This window comes from Camponotus vicinus, unplaced genomic scaffold, assembly GCF_025532165.1.
Source record: "Camponotus vicinus isolate PSW18456_S1 unplaced genomic scaffold, iyCamVici1.0 SCAF_3, whole genome shotgun sequence".
Lineage (NCBI taxonomy): Eukaryota > Metazoa > Arthropoda > Insecta > Hymenoptera > Formicidae > Camponotus > Camponotus vicinus.
In genome coordinates, this window is record NW_028141967.1 from 18,597,002 (window position 1) to 18,611,193 (window position 14,192).

At 30.6% G+C, this 14,192-nt stretch overlaps 1 protein-coding gene across 3 annotated transcripts in view; it reads left to right on the forward strand.

Moving 5' to 3' along the window:
* Window positions 1–14,192, forward strand: part of Sm (heterogeneous nuclear ribonucleoprotein L) — a 152,359-nt gene that overhangs the window by 21,399 nt on the left and 116,768 nt on the right. For all 3 annotated transcript variants that reach the window (XM_083094638.1, XM_083094636.1, XM_083094637.1), the window contains exon 3: window positions 2,209–2,278. In XM_083094638.1, the coding sequence (XP_082950764.1) occupies window positions 2,209–2,278 (70 nt within the window). The remainder of the gene's footprint in view (window positions 1–2,208; window positions 2,279–14,192) is intronic.

Genomic DNA, 14,192 nt, shown 5'->3' on the forward strand with positions numbered 1-14,192 from the left:
GTAATTGGACATTTGAAATGTATTATTACTAATTAAAAAGAAATCTAAAATAATGACGGCTCATAAGAATATTTCATTTTATTATTTTATGACGATTGACTAATAATAAGTGCATCATTATTAAAGACAATTATCGCTGTGACTCTTATCTTCTCGTTCTAAATAATTTATCGATATATATTATGCAAAACCTTAGAATTATTGATGATTAATAATACTAGAGTCTCGATTTTCCCAATATGCTATCAATCATGTAATATTGCATTTCTTTGACCCATTAATATTTGCGAAGTATCTGATTGGACAATAATATCGTGCAAATCAATGACGACATTCGATCGCCTCGATAGATTACTTTGCATAAATAGTCATTGAAATCAATTGGACATAATTTATTCATTCAATCGTTCTCAATAAAGTTGCAAATGTATTAGAGTATTTATTATGTATAAACTTTCCTTTCAATATTAAAATTTTACAAGTATGAGCAAAAGATTGCATTTTTTTATTTATTTAAATACTTTTATTATTATATTAGTTTATGTTCGGTATAATTTATTTCAACTATGTTCATTCTTTAATTGCATTGAAAATGCAAATACGATATTTCCTTCAAATAGAAATTCCTGTTTGTAATATTATAATGATGCGTTATTAAAAAAACACTCAAGCGTGGAATTGGATTTTCGATAAGTACCAAAACGCGGTTAACATCGCGACGTCGAAAATTAATTAAAACGACATAGTTCGTTAAAGTTTGACCCGTCTGTCGTCCGATAGTCCAGGTATAATAATAAGTTAAGTCGAGCATTAAGCGTGATTCAATCTAGCACTCCGGGGCATTCTGATAGCAAATGATATCTGCTTCACGAATTCACGATAACTCTTTAGTAAAGTAAATTCGAGGCAAAGCCAGTGAGGCCGCAGATGCAGATATCAACGTTAGATAATCGGCAAAAATCGAAAACAGAATGAAGATAAAACGATATTTATCTTTTATTCGTAAATTCAATATTTTCAATTCTATTATCTTCATTTTCGATCAAAACTGAAATATACATTTTTTTTATATTTTAACGCTTGAGAAACTCAAGTTTTTTATTATAAATATATTGCATGATATAAATGTTAACGTTACAAATTTTTTATTTCGAGAAAAAAGAAAGAACTAATAATTCAATAATAGGCGTATTTTTTCATGTATTTTTCCATCTCGAGATACATAGATATTAAATCGTATCATGATATGAAAACGATATAAACAAGCTTCGAATATAACGTTGATCATCGCGAGTAGTAATTCAATTTGCATCGACTCTTTGCATCGATTCTAAGCCATTAGTCGATACAACGGCATTTTCGCTATTGTTCTCGTGGAAGAATTACCTCGATTGATTTTTGTGCTAGATGCAAGTCACGATAGAGAAAGAAAAAGAGAGAGACGGAAAAGAAAATGTACCAATATCAACCGCACAAAATATATCGTGCAGTGTTCATCACCGGTTGGTTGGTTGTCTCACTGTACGTATACAAGTGTGCACATCAATTCTCGAGTGGAGATTACTTCGTTTCGTTTTTCCTTCGACTGAGAATGTGAGATACTCTATTCTTGACGTCATAATTCTCTGTATCGTGCGATCCACGTTTCCATAGTTCAAAAATATTTTGCGTACGAAATATTTTGCATATAAAATATTTTCACGTTCTTGCATAAAACGCCGACGCAATTCTGTAAAATGTGCGCAATTGTGTAAAATAAGTTAGCTTACTAATATTGAAAAAAAATTTTTTTTAATGCAACGAATATTCAATATTGTGACGAGTATTTTCACTTCGAATATGATTTTTTAAAGATAGTATTAATGGAGATCGAAAGTCCATTAGAATTGATATTTTTCAATTTGTGCGGAGCCGAGATAATATTTCTAGTTTCAGCAATCAATGCAATTTTTTGCACCGCGTCAGCAAAGACGTTCGTGCTGCAGTCGATGAAAAATGAATTATTATTCGCGACAGTTTTTGCAAACTCGGCGATAATCGAGACCTCGTTTTCGACTTCCGTAATTGAATTTTCAAATAATTGGAGCGTCTATTAATGAGGACGAATGATGGAAGTTCGATTTTATACGGTCGCGTATGCCTTAAGGCGAACTTCAATAAAGTCCTCTGTGTATTCGCTGGAATAATACGTATCAATTAATGTTTCAGAGAAGACAATAACAAGCCGAACCATGTCCTCCTCTTCACAATTATCAATCCAGTTTATCCCATCACTGTGGTGAGTTTTTCATGAATTTATCAATTAATATTGATACGATCTTCTGTTTTTGTGTGTTCTGTTTACACTTTTACACCGATAAAATAATTAACGCTAATAAGCACGTAATTTTGTATTCATATTTTTAACATCCTTATACACACACAAACAGAAAAAAATAATATAATTTGCAGATTATTTATTATATATATTTTTTCTGAAGTTTAAATGTTTTATTAAGTGTCTAAAAGGAAAGCAATCTGAAACAAGTATATAATAAATAAATATATATTATTCATTTAATATAAATAAATTTAATAATAAAATCGAGAATAAAAGCCAATGATAAATGATCAATATTGCATATACACGGTGCATTTTTTTTTGGTTTTTTTCCAAATTTGCAAACATGGCAGTCGAAACGAAAAAGTGGCGCAATTTCGCGATGCGCGGACTATAACGACGATTGGGGGAGAATATCGAAGCCAAAACCACCGAGAACAAAAGTTGGCAGCACGTCAGCCTTTTAGATTTCACAGGCCGTCGCACTGCATTTTATTTCTGTTTTGCGCCAATAATAGATGAGCTTTGAGCTCTCCCGCCGTTTCTCTCCTCCGCTTCTCGTCGACGGGTCGATGTCATTCGACATTGTTTGCCTCTGTGCTTCTGTTCGTGCGCGAGCGCGCTCGCATAGCTATCCAGCCACACAAAGCTCATTTTCTTGCGCCTCTGCCGCGATCGAACCACTAATTAAAGAGCCGATTGAAGGCTTCTTGCTCGCGCGATAACCGAAGATGCTAACAATACTACAAAGTGTATCGAAGTGTAGATTGTAGCGTAAACACGATATTCTTGGTTCACGTTGCTAAAATATCTTGGCTCCAGCATTACAAATATTTATTTTATTCCTTCATATTTATTGATATTAGAAATTATTATTTTATAGAGATAAACATGAGGAAAAAATTATATAATCTCCAAATATAATTATAATCATATAATGTTATTCTGTATAAAATATAAAAATCATGAAAATATAAAGTACTTTATTTGTTGATACTTATAATTATAGAAAAAAATGCCTTTATATACTATTATTTAAAAATATATAACTATAATCTATATTAAATTAATAATATATAATAATTATAATATTATAATATATAATATATACAGGGTGATTCTGAACAAACGTTTGTCTTTAAAATATCAAATTCTTGAATGAATTCTAAGACGATTTTTTCTCTTGCAAAATTTTGCCCGGAGCTTAGTTTTTAAACTATAAAGGAAAATAGTTAACTACTTACGGAACGAGTACAAGAGATAGGCAGGGACGGTGCGATATAGGCGATTACGTGGGGCGCTCGCCGTGATCAGCTGATTGCTATACGCGATGACTGTAACAATCAGTGTGTGTGTGTGTGTGTGCGTACACATTCTCACACACACACTGATTGTTACAGTCATCGCGTATAGCAATCAGCTGATCGCGGCGAGTGCCCCACGTAATCGCCTATATCGCGCCGTCCCTGCCTACCTCTTGTACTCGTTCCGTAAGTAGTTAACTATTTTCCTTTATAGTTTAAAAACTAAGCTCCGGGCAAAATTTTGCAAGAGGAAAAATCGTCTTAGAATTCATTCAAGAATTTGATATTTTAAAGACAAACGTTTGTTCAGAATCATCCTGTATAATATATATAATATATATAATATTAATATATAATATTAATATATATAATATATATAATATATATAATATTATAATAACTATAATAATTATTAAAACAAACTCTTGCATCACGAACGGGAAAAATTTACTATGATATGTGGTAAAAACAAGATGGAATTTCGTAATGTATACAAACAACGGTTAATTTGTAAAACGCGCTTTATATTCCATTAAGAGCTCATCTTTTCAATTTAATTAAAAGCTCATCTAGCTAGAGCTTCCTCGAAGGTTTAACCTCTCAAGCATGCTCTTAGCTCTTTCTCCATCTTTGTTTTCTTTCTTCTTGCTCCCTCATGATGTTTTGTTTCGTAAAGCAATTATTCGTCTAACATTCTACAATTTAATGTCTTGACATTTACAAATGAATTGTCATAACTGCTATCCATTAAAATAAATTAATCGTAGCATTCGGCCTTTCTGTCCTCCATTGATTGTTTTTTATTTTCTTCTTACGCGAGCTTTTCTGTATATTTAATCAGCAAATGCGCCGATCAATATTTCATTTTATTCAAAAATATATTGCCGATCGGTTTTTTCAATCACTAGCCAAACATTTATTTAACGAAAACGCTTCGCGGATATGCTGAACGGATCTATGAATGGAGAACACGTCGTTATTTTTGGAGAACAGTAAATTTATGAAATTTTTGGTTCTTCCAGCGCGCAATAAATAAAAATCAATAAAAAGTCCATAATATAGTGCGTATGTAATGTAACGGTGACAGTTGCAGCTGGAAGTAATCGATTTAAATTAAATTTATAAGCTGGAATTTTTGTAATTTTTTTACGCGTAATTAGCATTACAAGCGAGTTCGCTTTTATGAGGTGCAAAGCAAATTAAATTTAACATCATATTTATTGCGGAATTTTTCGGAAAATGCGTAAATATGTACATATAATATTTGACAGTGACAAAATCACCAAATAATTTGTTATCACACGTTTATTTTTACTATATTAATTAAATTGTATTATTTATATGTTGATACACTGTATTTATGTTATGAAACACAAGTCAATATATAACAAACAACAAAAATTAAAAATTAAAACATGTAAAGTAATATAAAATTAACCAAGCGAATTCAATTATAAACGAATTATAAACGAATTCAATAAAATAAATTTTTTAAGCGATTCAAGATACATGAGAAAATACAAAAACGCACATTAATATATTCCCTATTTTGTTATATATTAGTAATGTATATTCATATATGAATAATACATTTTCATATTTTTTTATATATATTTTTCTGTACTTTGTTTAGATTTTAATAAAACGTTTGACTCATCAAAATAGATAATAAATTGCATTATTTTTTGTCTTAAAAACTTTAGATATACAAATTGGAAGTCAAAAACTACATAACTATATAAGCATTTCTTTATTAAAAAATAATTATTACTCAAATTATGATTAAATTATTATCTATTAAAATATTATTTCGTAATTATAAATTATTCATAATGAAAACTGTTTTCATTATAAATAATTTAAAATTTCATTATATGTTTTGCGATTTTAAATTACATCTCTTGCTTCATGCGATATCGCTTCAAATCGTAAGATAAAATCAAAACGTTTTTCATTGGGATTCTCGCCACTTATATTAATCATAAAGCTTCTAATTGTGACAATATTGCAAGTATCATTATCTCACATGTTTTCCAATATATCCAATATATATTTGAAATAAGGCGAAATACAGATAGTATATATTTCTAATTTATATCCAATATATATTTGAAATAGGCGAAATACAGAGAGTATATATTTCTAATTTATCACGATGTACAATACATGTCAGTAAATATTAATATGCATGAGCAGGTAAATGTTAATATCATTTTACACGTTCTGTGAGTCATATTATAATGAAGGAAGTGAACATATATAAAATAATTTTGAATAACATAATATTCATAAATTTAATTTTCGAAATATTTAATTAAAAGATAAAATTAATAAAATATATACCTATTCTATTATGAGATAATATTGTCTTTGCTCAGAAGTAAAATTTATTCATTTCCTATTTATTCAAGAAAATTCTATCCTATTTATTCAACATTTTTCTAAAGCATAACATATATGCCATACGTGGAAAAATTTGAGATATTAAATTTTAAAAATTATTATAAATTTAATATTATAAATATTTAATATTTTATAGAATATTATTAGTATATATAATAGTTAATATTAGAGTATTATTTTAACATGAACATGAAGTTTAGTTTTGAATCAAATATATATTTGTTGAACATCATATTTTGATTAATATCTTATGTATAAGTTTGTAAATTTTATTAATCGAATATTCTTTTAACTCTTGTCAAGAAACGAAGAGAAAGGGATTGCAACAATACCTATCTTAAAATATTATTTACGTTTAAAATTAAGACATGTGTGCGGAAAATTTTTGATTTATACTAGTCACATACTTTGTAGATACATATACCAGACATGAATTTAAATGTGTCGCTAGACAAGAATAACCGGATAAATAACTCAATTTTACATCGTGCTGCAAAGGCCAGATATTTCGAGATACCTCATCGAATCGCGCGGGAAAAGTCCTGCGGGACATTGACCTTTACACAATATAAACGCTTTGTGCGAAATCGAGTACACGTGCTCGGGTGTAAATTCAAGCGCGATATTGGCCTTTAAATAGCTGCGCCGTGTGTATGCAAACTGCGTGCAAGTTGCGTCGTAATTTGGAATAATGGTAGTGACAACGCAAATAAACATCTAACTAAATTGTCTCAGTATATGACAGCTTTGAAGTGTACGATCTTAATGATAGAGTATAAACTATGCAATGTAGAAAAGAGGAATTTATCGGCGAACGCGCTATATTTTATTAAATTAACATGACAATATGTTTTGATAATATCTTCGAAAGCCATATTATCGTAAAATTTAATTTTGTAATATTTAGACAAACAGAAAATTATAAATTTTACTCATAATTTATTATATGTATATTGGAGAGAAATATACTTACTGAGATTTCAAATATTAATTTTAATGATATTTCTCATATGTTTAGTAAAATAAATATTTTTTAGTTCAAGAAATGTGTATAAATTAAGATTATGGAGGGATGATGTTTAACTAAATCAATTGCACTATATTCTCGGAAGAAAATTTCGTTATTGCATATCTCGCATTATCGGATATTAGATTTCAATAAATGGATTGCAGAGGGTCATTAAATTTATATCGAGCGTAATTGCATGCATTCCATTCATCTACGTTGAGAAGAGTGCTGTGTATATATATTCAGTTGCATTTAGCAACTTGTTACACAGAATGCGGAAATAAATTTTCGCACGCTTTGACTTTGGCAATAACACACACGGTGATGTGCGACAGCTTGCTGGATTTAGATTAATGAAACAGTTATTTCAAGACTCTCGATTCCGATCCTAGCCGGAATTTGTAATGCGATCCCGACGTATGTTTCTGTCTAGCAAACTGCAAACTGGATTATGGAGATGTAAAAAAAGTCGTACATCATGCTTTATCATATCTTTATAATAAATTAGTCGTTTAATTTAATTAATACAACGTTGAGAAGAGTGCTTCTCCTCGACATAAACCAATAAAATAATAATAAACTAATGAATACTTTAGCAGAATTCCAATCATTCGACATTGATTTGTCGAAAATGTGTGTGTGATTAATCGCAATATTTATAGTAGTATCATGTAGAATAAAATAAGGCTAATGGCTTTATTGGTTTAATTACACACAAATTTTCGGATATTTCGAAATTGAAGCAAATTGATTAATATCGCGTATAATATTCTAGAATATAATATTTAATTGCGCGAAATACCACATGCTCGAAGATACAATTTGTTCGTATTACGTTTAATTTTATTATTATTATTGCTTTATTTATTTTCGATGCACCTGAAGAGAGATTAACGAGAAGGCATATGTACACGTCATAAAAAAGTGCTGCATGGCTCGTCGGGGAACAATAAAATTGCCCGGTGACAAAATATTCCCGCATTTGTCCAAATCTATTTCGACACGCAAAAACATGACATTTTTTACAGTGAGTTATTGAGGTTTTAAAAATATATCTTACATTGGAGAAAAAGCTTATTCTTGTTAAAAAAAGAAAACACAAACAGGTTATCAAAGCTTGTTATAATGATCTCTAGCATAATTATAATGATCTCTTTTGTTCATTCTACAATCTTTAAAAAATAAAAGTTTTGAAAATACTTGGGAAAGAAAACAATTAAGCTTATTTATTAACAATTTGTTATATTAAAATAATATATTATATTATTCTGTGTACATGTGAGTGTATAAAATTAATTAAAAAGATGGAATGTACGAATAAATATTTGCATATAAGTTTTGACGCAAATATAACGCTTTTAAATTCGAGTTAAAAATACGTATCGCGATAATAACTCAGAGGTAGGTCATGCCGGCGTTAGGATCGACTAAAATTCTCTTAGGATTCTTCTCCCAAGCGTAAAAACTTTTCGACGCTCCATCCACTTGCTTTGAAGTAACTTTAGGTCGTAGTTTTAATTCAAACAACATTAGCGCTCAACATTTACTGACAGTCGGAGGAAACGGTCCTCGAATTATTCTCGTTGTATGCGCGACATTTGTGCGCTCGCGCGTAATTTGCATCTTATTGTCACGGTTGCTGATTCGTCGGCTCAATTCGCGCTCACGTCCGAATAATTCTCGGTGGATAAACTTGCGATCTCCGATGACGAGATGGTCACATATCCTGAAATGGAGGTCTCCCTCGCGTAGAAACGACACGTGGAAATTATACTCCCGCACGGGGGACAACGACACGAAGTTTCGCACATCGAAACCGGTGCGCGACACCCGCGTGAATGTCTAACGTATTTAATGTCCGCGACCTACTTTCCTTGTCTCCGGAGAGAAAGCTCGCCTAGATGACTATCTCTCGTGTATTCACTGCCAATTCCGAACTAACTCGCATTCGAAACTTCCTAAGAGCGGACGTAGAAGCAAGCAGCCCTTGTTAGAGAATCCTAGATCCTTCTTTTGTCACGTCAGACGCGCGTCTAATAAACCTTCCTTCGTTTAACAATGAATTAATTGAGTTTTCGGAAAACTTGGCAAGAGAACACTATCAAAGGTAGAAATGACAGCTGTCAACGATTGTTCGTATCTCGGAAAATTTGGGGGGCTGCCTCGCATCATTCGATTTGGTATCTACTTTTTATACTTTTGTTCTTTCAATTCTTTTACTTTCTGAATGTCCCAAAAAACAATTATACGCGGAATTTTTTTTGAATTATTTGCGCAAATTTAGGAGCTGTAATAGCCATCGAAAAAAATGGAGTGAATTGCAAGTTGTTGAAGTGAATCAAGAGTCCAACTGCGTCCATTAACACAATGTTTTGCCGTCTTTGGAGGCACTGTTGCATACATATAAAGCGAGCTTATTCTCGCTGTCATTATTTCAAGATATTCGTCTCATCGTCCCTGCACGATTAATCACGATATTTTGAGCTGCGAATCTTCCCTAGCGCAAGTCTCAAAATAATGTTACATTTTACTATCAAGAATAATCTCCGCGTACACATCGTACGTGGTATGCACACGTGTCATAATAATCTAGTGCGTTCTTCCGAGAAGTATTTCTCTGCAATGTATTCATAAACGGATCTCGAAATGTCGTCGGTATATTCTAAAGAAAATCATCCATCTCTGCGTCGATCCATCTTTCATATGCGATACGACGAGAATAAAAACAGTACTTGTACATTCTTTTTAGTTCATTTTTTACATATCCTTTTTTTTATGTAATTGGAATTATTATATTTGATGAAAATATCACGAATAATTAGTTCAATTTATTCGAAATTATATATATAATTAAGCCAATAAAATCGTACTGCATGTTTAATTACATTTTCCGATAAATATGAGAGGAATACATGTATATTTTTATACTAATTAGGTTTGTCGATCTCTGTTAATTAAATGATAAATAAACGACTATAAAAGTCTACTATAAATTTAAATTACATAATATTATTAATTACCCTTATCCGCAAGAGGTGTTAATTACGCTGCTAAAGCAAGTGCAATGCTTAATGATGTGCATAGAAATCTGATCACGAGATAGAGTTTCAGTGGAGAAAGAGGGAGTAGGTAACATTATCGTTCAGTTTCGATAATTGTTCGATGATGGCTGAACATGATCGAGGATTTACGTTGCAAAGTTATGTTACCGTTATCGGATTATTGTCTGCGTTTAACTGCGCATTTTCATTTTACATTCGTGCTGTGTCGCATTTCAAAGTGATACACGGTTGAGTCACAAACTAGTTCAATTTTATCGAATTGCTGGAAAAACGCAAAAACAATTTCCATGTATCATGTATTTCACGTACGTGCATTTAAAAAGGTCAAGAAAAAAAAACACCAATCGCTTTACACACATGTACAATTAGGAGAGCATTAATCTTTATACTCCTATACTTTTTTGTGTAGGAGTTTGCAAAGTAATAGTTTTTTTATTTGAAGATAAAAATTTAAAAATTTATTACACGTAGTTTTATTGTTTTAAATATCCTTAAGTATCTAATTTTTTAATAAAAATACGATAAAAATGTCTCATACTTTTTTCTTTTTATTTTAATATTTAAATATAATATTTTAATATTTAAATATTAATAAAATTTCATGTTATATATATATATATGCATTTAAACTAGATTTGGAGAAGCCATATAAATGGTTCCGATTTAATTTGGAAATTCAATTAACGCCTTGAAAGGATATGCGACTCTACTGTAGCAAGGGTTTCTCAGCCTGTAGTAAATATAACATGTCGCGAGACACTTAACTGTATCTACATATATATCGTAGTCCAAGCTAGAAGTGATTCTATTGTAACTACTGTACAATTGTCTAGACAAGTCGTATATTGTGCTCAAATAATGCAGTAATAATCAAGATTGCTCGGTGTGTCCTAATCTTAGAATAACTATTTATTATCTCAAACTCTTGGGCTATATAATATATATTAACTTTTTTTAATGATCACAATTTAATGTCAAAATTTATCGCATTTTTCTTGAAATATTTATGTAATTGTGATCATATCTATTCTCCGAGGAAAATATTCCTTAACAATTTCCTCCAGATTTTCTTCAATTGTATCGTTCTAATTTAAATAATATATCTTATGCGTTTTGTTTATTTTTATTCGTATAACATCGCTTAATGACTCTTATTTAATTGTTCAAGCTTTGTCCTTATCATGGGAAAATTCTTTATTTTTGCTATGATATTCATTTTTCTTCGAGCACTTCTTAACTCTCTCGATAACGTTAATATTCCTGCACACCATTAAAAATAAACTCGTTGGCGGGGACTTGAAACGCGACGGTGGGTATCGGGCCGTAAGAAAGCGCATCTTGAAAATGTTCGCGTAGTGTCGTTCTTGGGTCAGTTTTCCAACAGTTCGAAACTGTTCAAGACTCTCAAAAAGAAGAGCGCTGCTAATGTTAGGCTGCTTTAATGTCTCCGTGTCTTCGTGTTTCTCCAAACAGCTTTTCAAAGTACTTTAACTTCGAACATCTCTATCGCTATCTTTCAATGGGAAAGACACCTATTCACAAAAGTATTACGTGTGTAAAAATACAGCTGTTACTTCTTTTTATACCATACATTTTTATACTTTTAAAACTATTTGTAAATTTTAGTTTAATTTTTTTTAAATTTTTAAAATAATTTACGATAAAAATTATGATTATTTTTAAATAAATAGTAATGTACCTATATGTTAATAGAAATAATAGTTTAATTAATAAATTGTCATATTATTTTGTAGAAAACATAAAATATGTATCTTTCTTTCTCTTTAAATAAAATTATGACAATTATATCGCGGCCAAAAATTAAAATAATTTATTGCATACGAATACTTTTGTACTTGGACAAGTACAAAAATATTCATATGCAATAAATTATTCGAGTAACACTCGTTCTTGTGTGTGAGAATGCTTTTCGCATACTGCATTCAAATTGCATGCATCTGCCGGCCGTATCATAAATCAATCGCAGCTGATATGAACAATTCATCGGTTAATTCTGATCCAAAGAGCCTCGATCGAATTTCGTAGATGATTATTCTGATTGGCAGCGTAGAACGAACTGTTATTCTGTACCAGTTCTGTACCAGTTCTGTACCAATTTTCGATTTGCGTAATTTCATTAGATTACATGCATGTAATTTCCAAAATGGAAGGTTTGCATGACATTTGATGCATCGTGTGTAGTTGCGTATCCGCTGTTAATTTGATTCTTTCGCATCGTATATCGATAATGTGTAACCAATATCAAAATAATGTGTAATCAATATCAAAAACAAAATATGTAACATCGCTTCCTTCGTTTATAAAGCCATGATAAAATTTTTTCAATCATGTATGTATTGTTACATTTTTCTATATAATTTCACAATCTATTTAACTTATATTAAATGCATTATATTAAAAATACCAGCTTATATAATAGATTTCTAAAATTTTATATTATTTTATATTAAAAAACAAGTCGAACAATTTTTCGTGCAAAAGAACTTGCGGAATAATTATTGAATTTTGAATAATTATCGCAATACTGTTTAACAATGCGCGTCAAATTTTCTCTACATTTGGGTAATGTTTCTAATTCATGATTGACGGAAAAAAACTCAAATAGATTCGAATCTATTTTTCTTTGAATCGATCATTCATATAGCTATTCTTAACCGAGGAGAAGGGCAGAAAGAGTGTTTTCGTCGTTTTAACCACTCTCGCAAAGTGCTCAACGATGGGGTGTGGTTCGAGTGGAGAACGGACGAAAGTGGTAGGCTGTGTTTGAATCCATCAAAGCTGCTCTTTTTTTCCAGCTACAGTCGATAATCGATAAAATCTAGCCCTTCTTCTCGTTCGTTCACTGTTCTCATTTTCGCGTCCAGTATCTTTCGTTTGCGGTGGCCGGAGGCATCATATCCTATTCCCTGCCAACAACAGCGTTTCTTCTTAGCGAACAGCCCGTAAGATTCGTCATAAATCCAGGAGTTGCGCCGGCCTATCCACCCACTATCTCGCCACGTCGCTGCATGATATATCGCGATAACTTTTATTTACGACGCGGCGTTTCATCCCTTCTTTCTGAGAAAAAAAAAACTGCAAACCGTGCTGAAAAACCTACGTTTTTCTCGCGATGCGCAGGTGGTTATAAGTATTTTTATCTTCCACAATTTGCAATTCCATGGAAAATGTGTTGGAAGCTTTATTTTAATTGCTTTTGCATTTATCATGAAAGCTTGATCGTTCTATACATTTTTTTTAATTCCTTCGTTTTTTTAATATCTTCAATTAATTTCTCATGAGAAATATTCTATTTAATTTGGTTATTTGCACACAATTATAATTTATATTACAAATATAAATAATATGAATTTATATTACAAATATTTTTGTTTTTCATTTTTTCCTGTATGCTATGAGATAAAATGAAATATAAGTGAGATATAAAATGAAAAAAATTATATAATAGCAGTATGGAATAATATTGCTAAAATAAACTTCGAAACTTTTGACTATGTCAGCAAATGAATATTTTCCTATCATCAACATAGTTAAATATTAATTTTTTAAATTAATCAGATGTGTAGTATTAACTTGCAATTTGAATTTAAATGTATTTTATTTTTATACAATTGATGAGATTATTTTTTGTTTTGTTTTTTGTTTTTTTAACGAGAAATTTTTTAACGAAAAGCATTGTAAATTTGATTTTTCTCGGAAATGAACAATTGTGAGATATATCAAAGATTCATATCTGTACACCGGATATTTTTTTGGATGGAATTGGTACATATCAAAACTCAATTTTGTAAGATCGTGAATGGGATGTAGAATCTAGAATTCTGACACTTTCTGACATTTCGTGAAATACTTTCAAATATTTCAGAAGGATGTATTTTCCGCTTTTCCAAAGAAAACATATTGCGAAATCTCTGGAACACGAAATCTCTGCTACTCAATATAGAATGAAAAAAAAAATTTATTTTTTAAAGCAATATTTTTTTAAAGCAATATTTGTATCAATTTTTGTTGTATTGTATTAAATTATTATTGATGTTGTATCAAATCGGTTGTTATTGAAGAGAATTAATTGC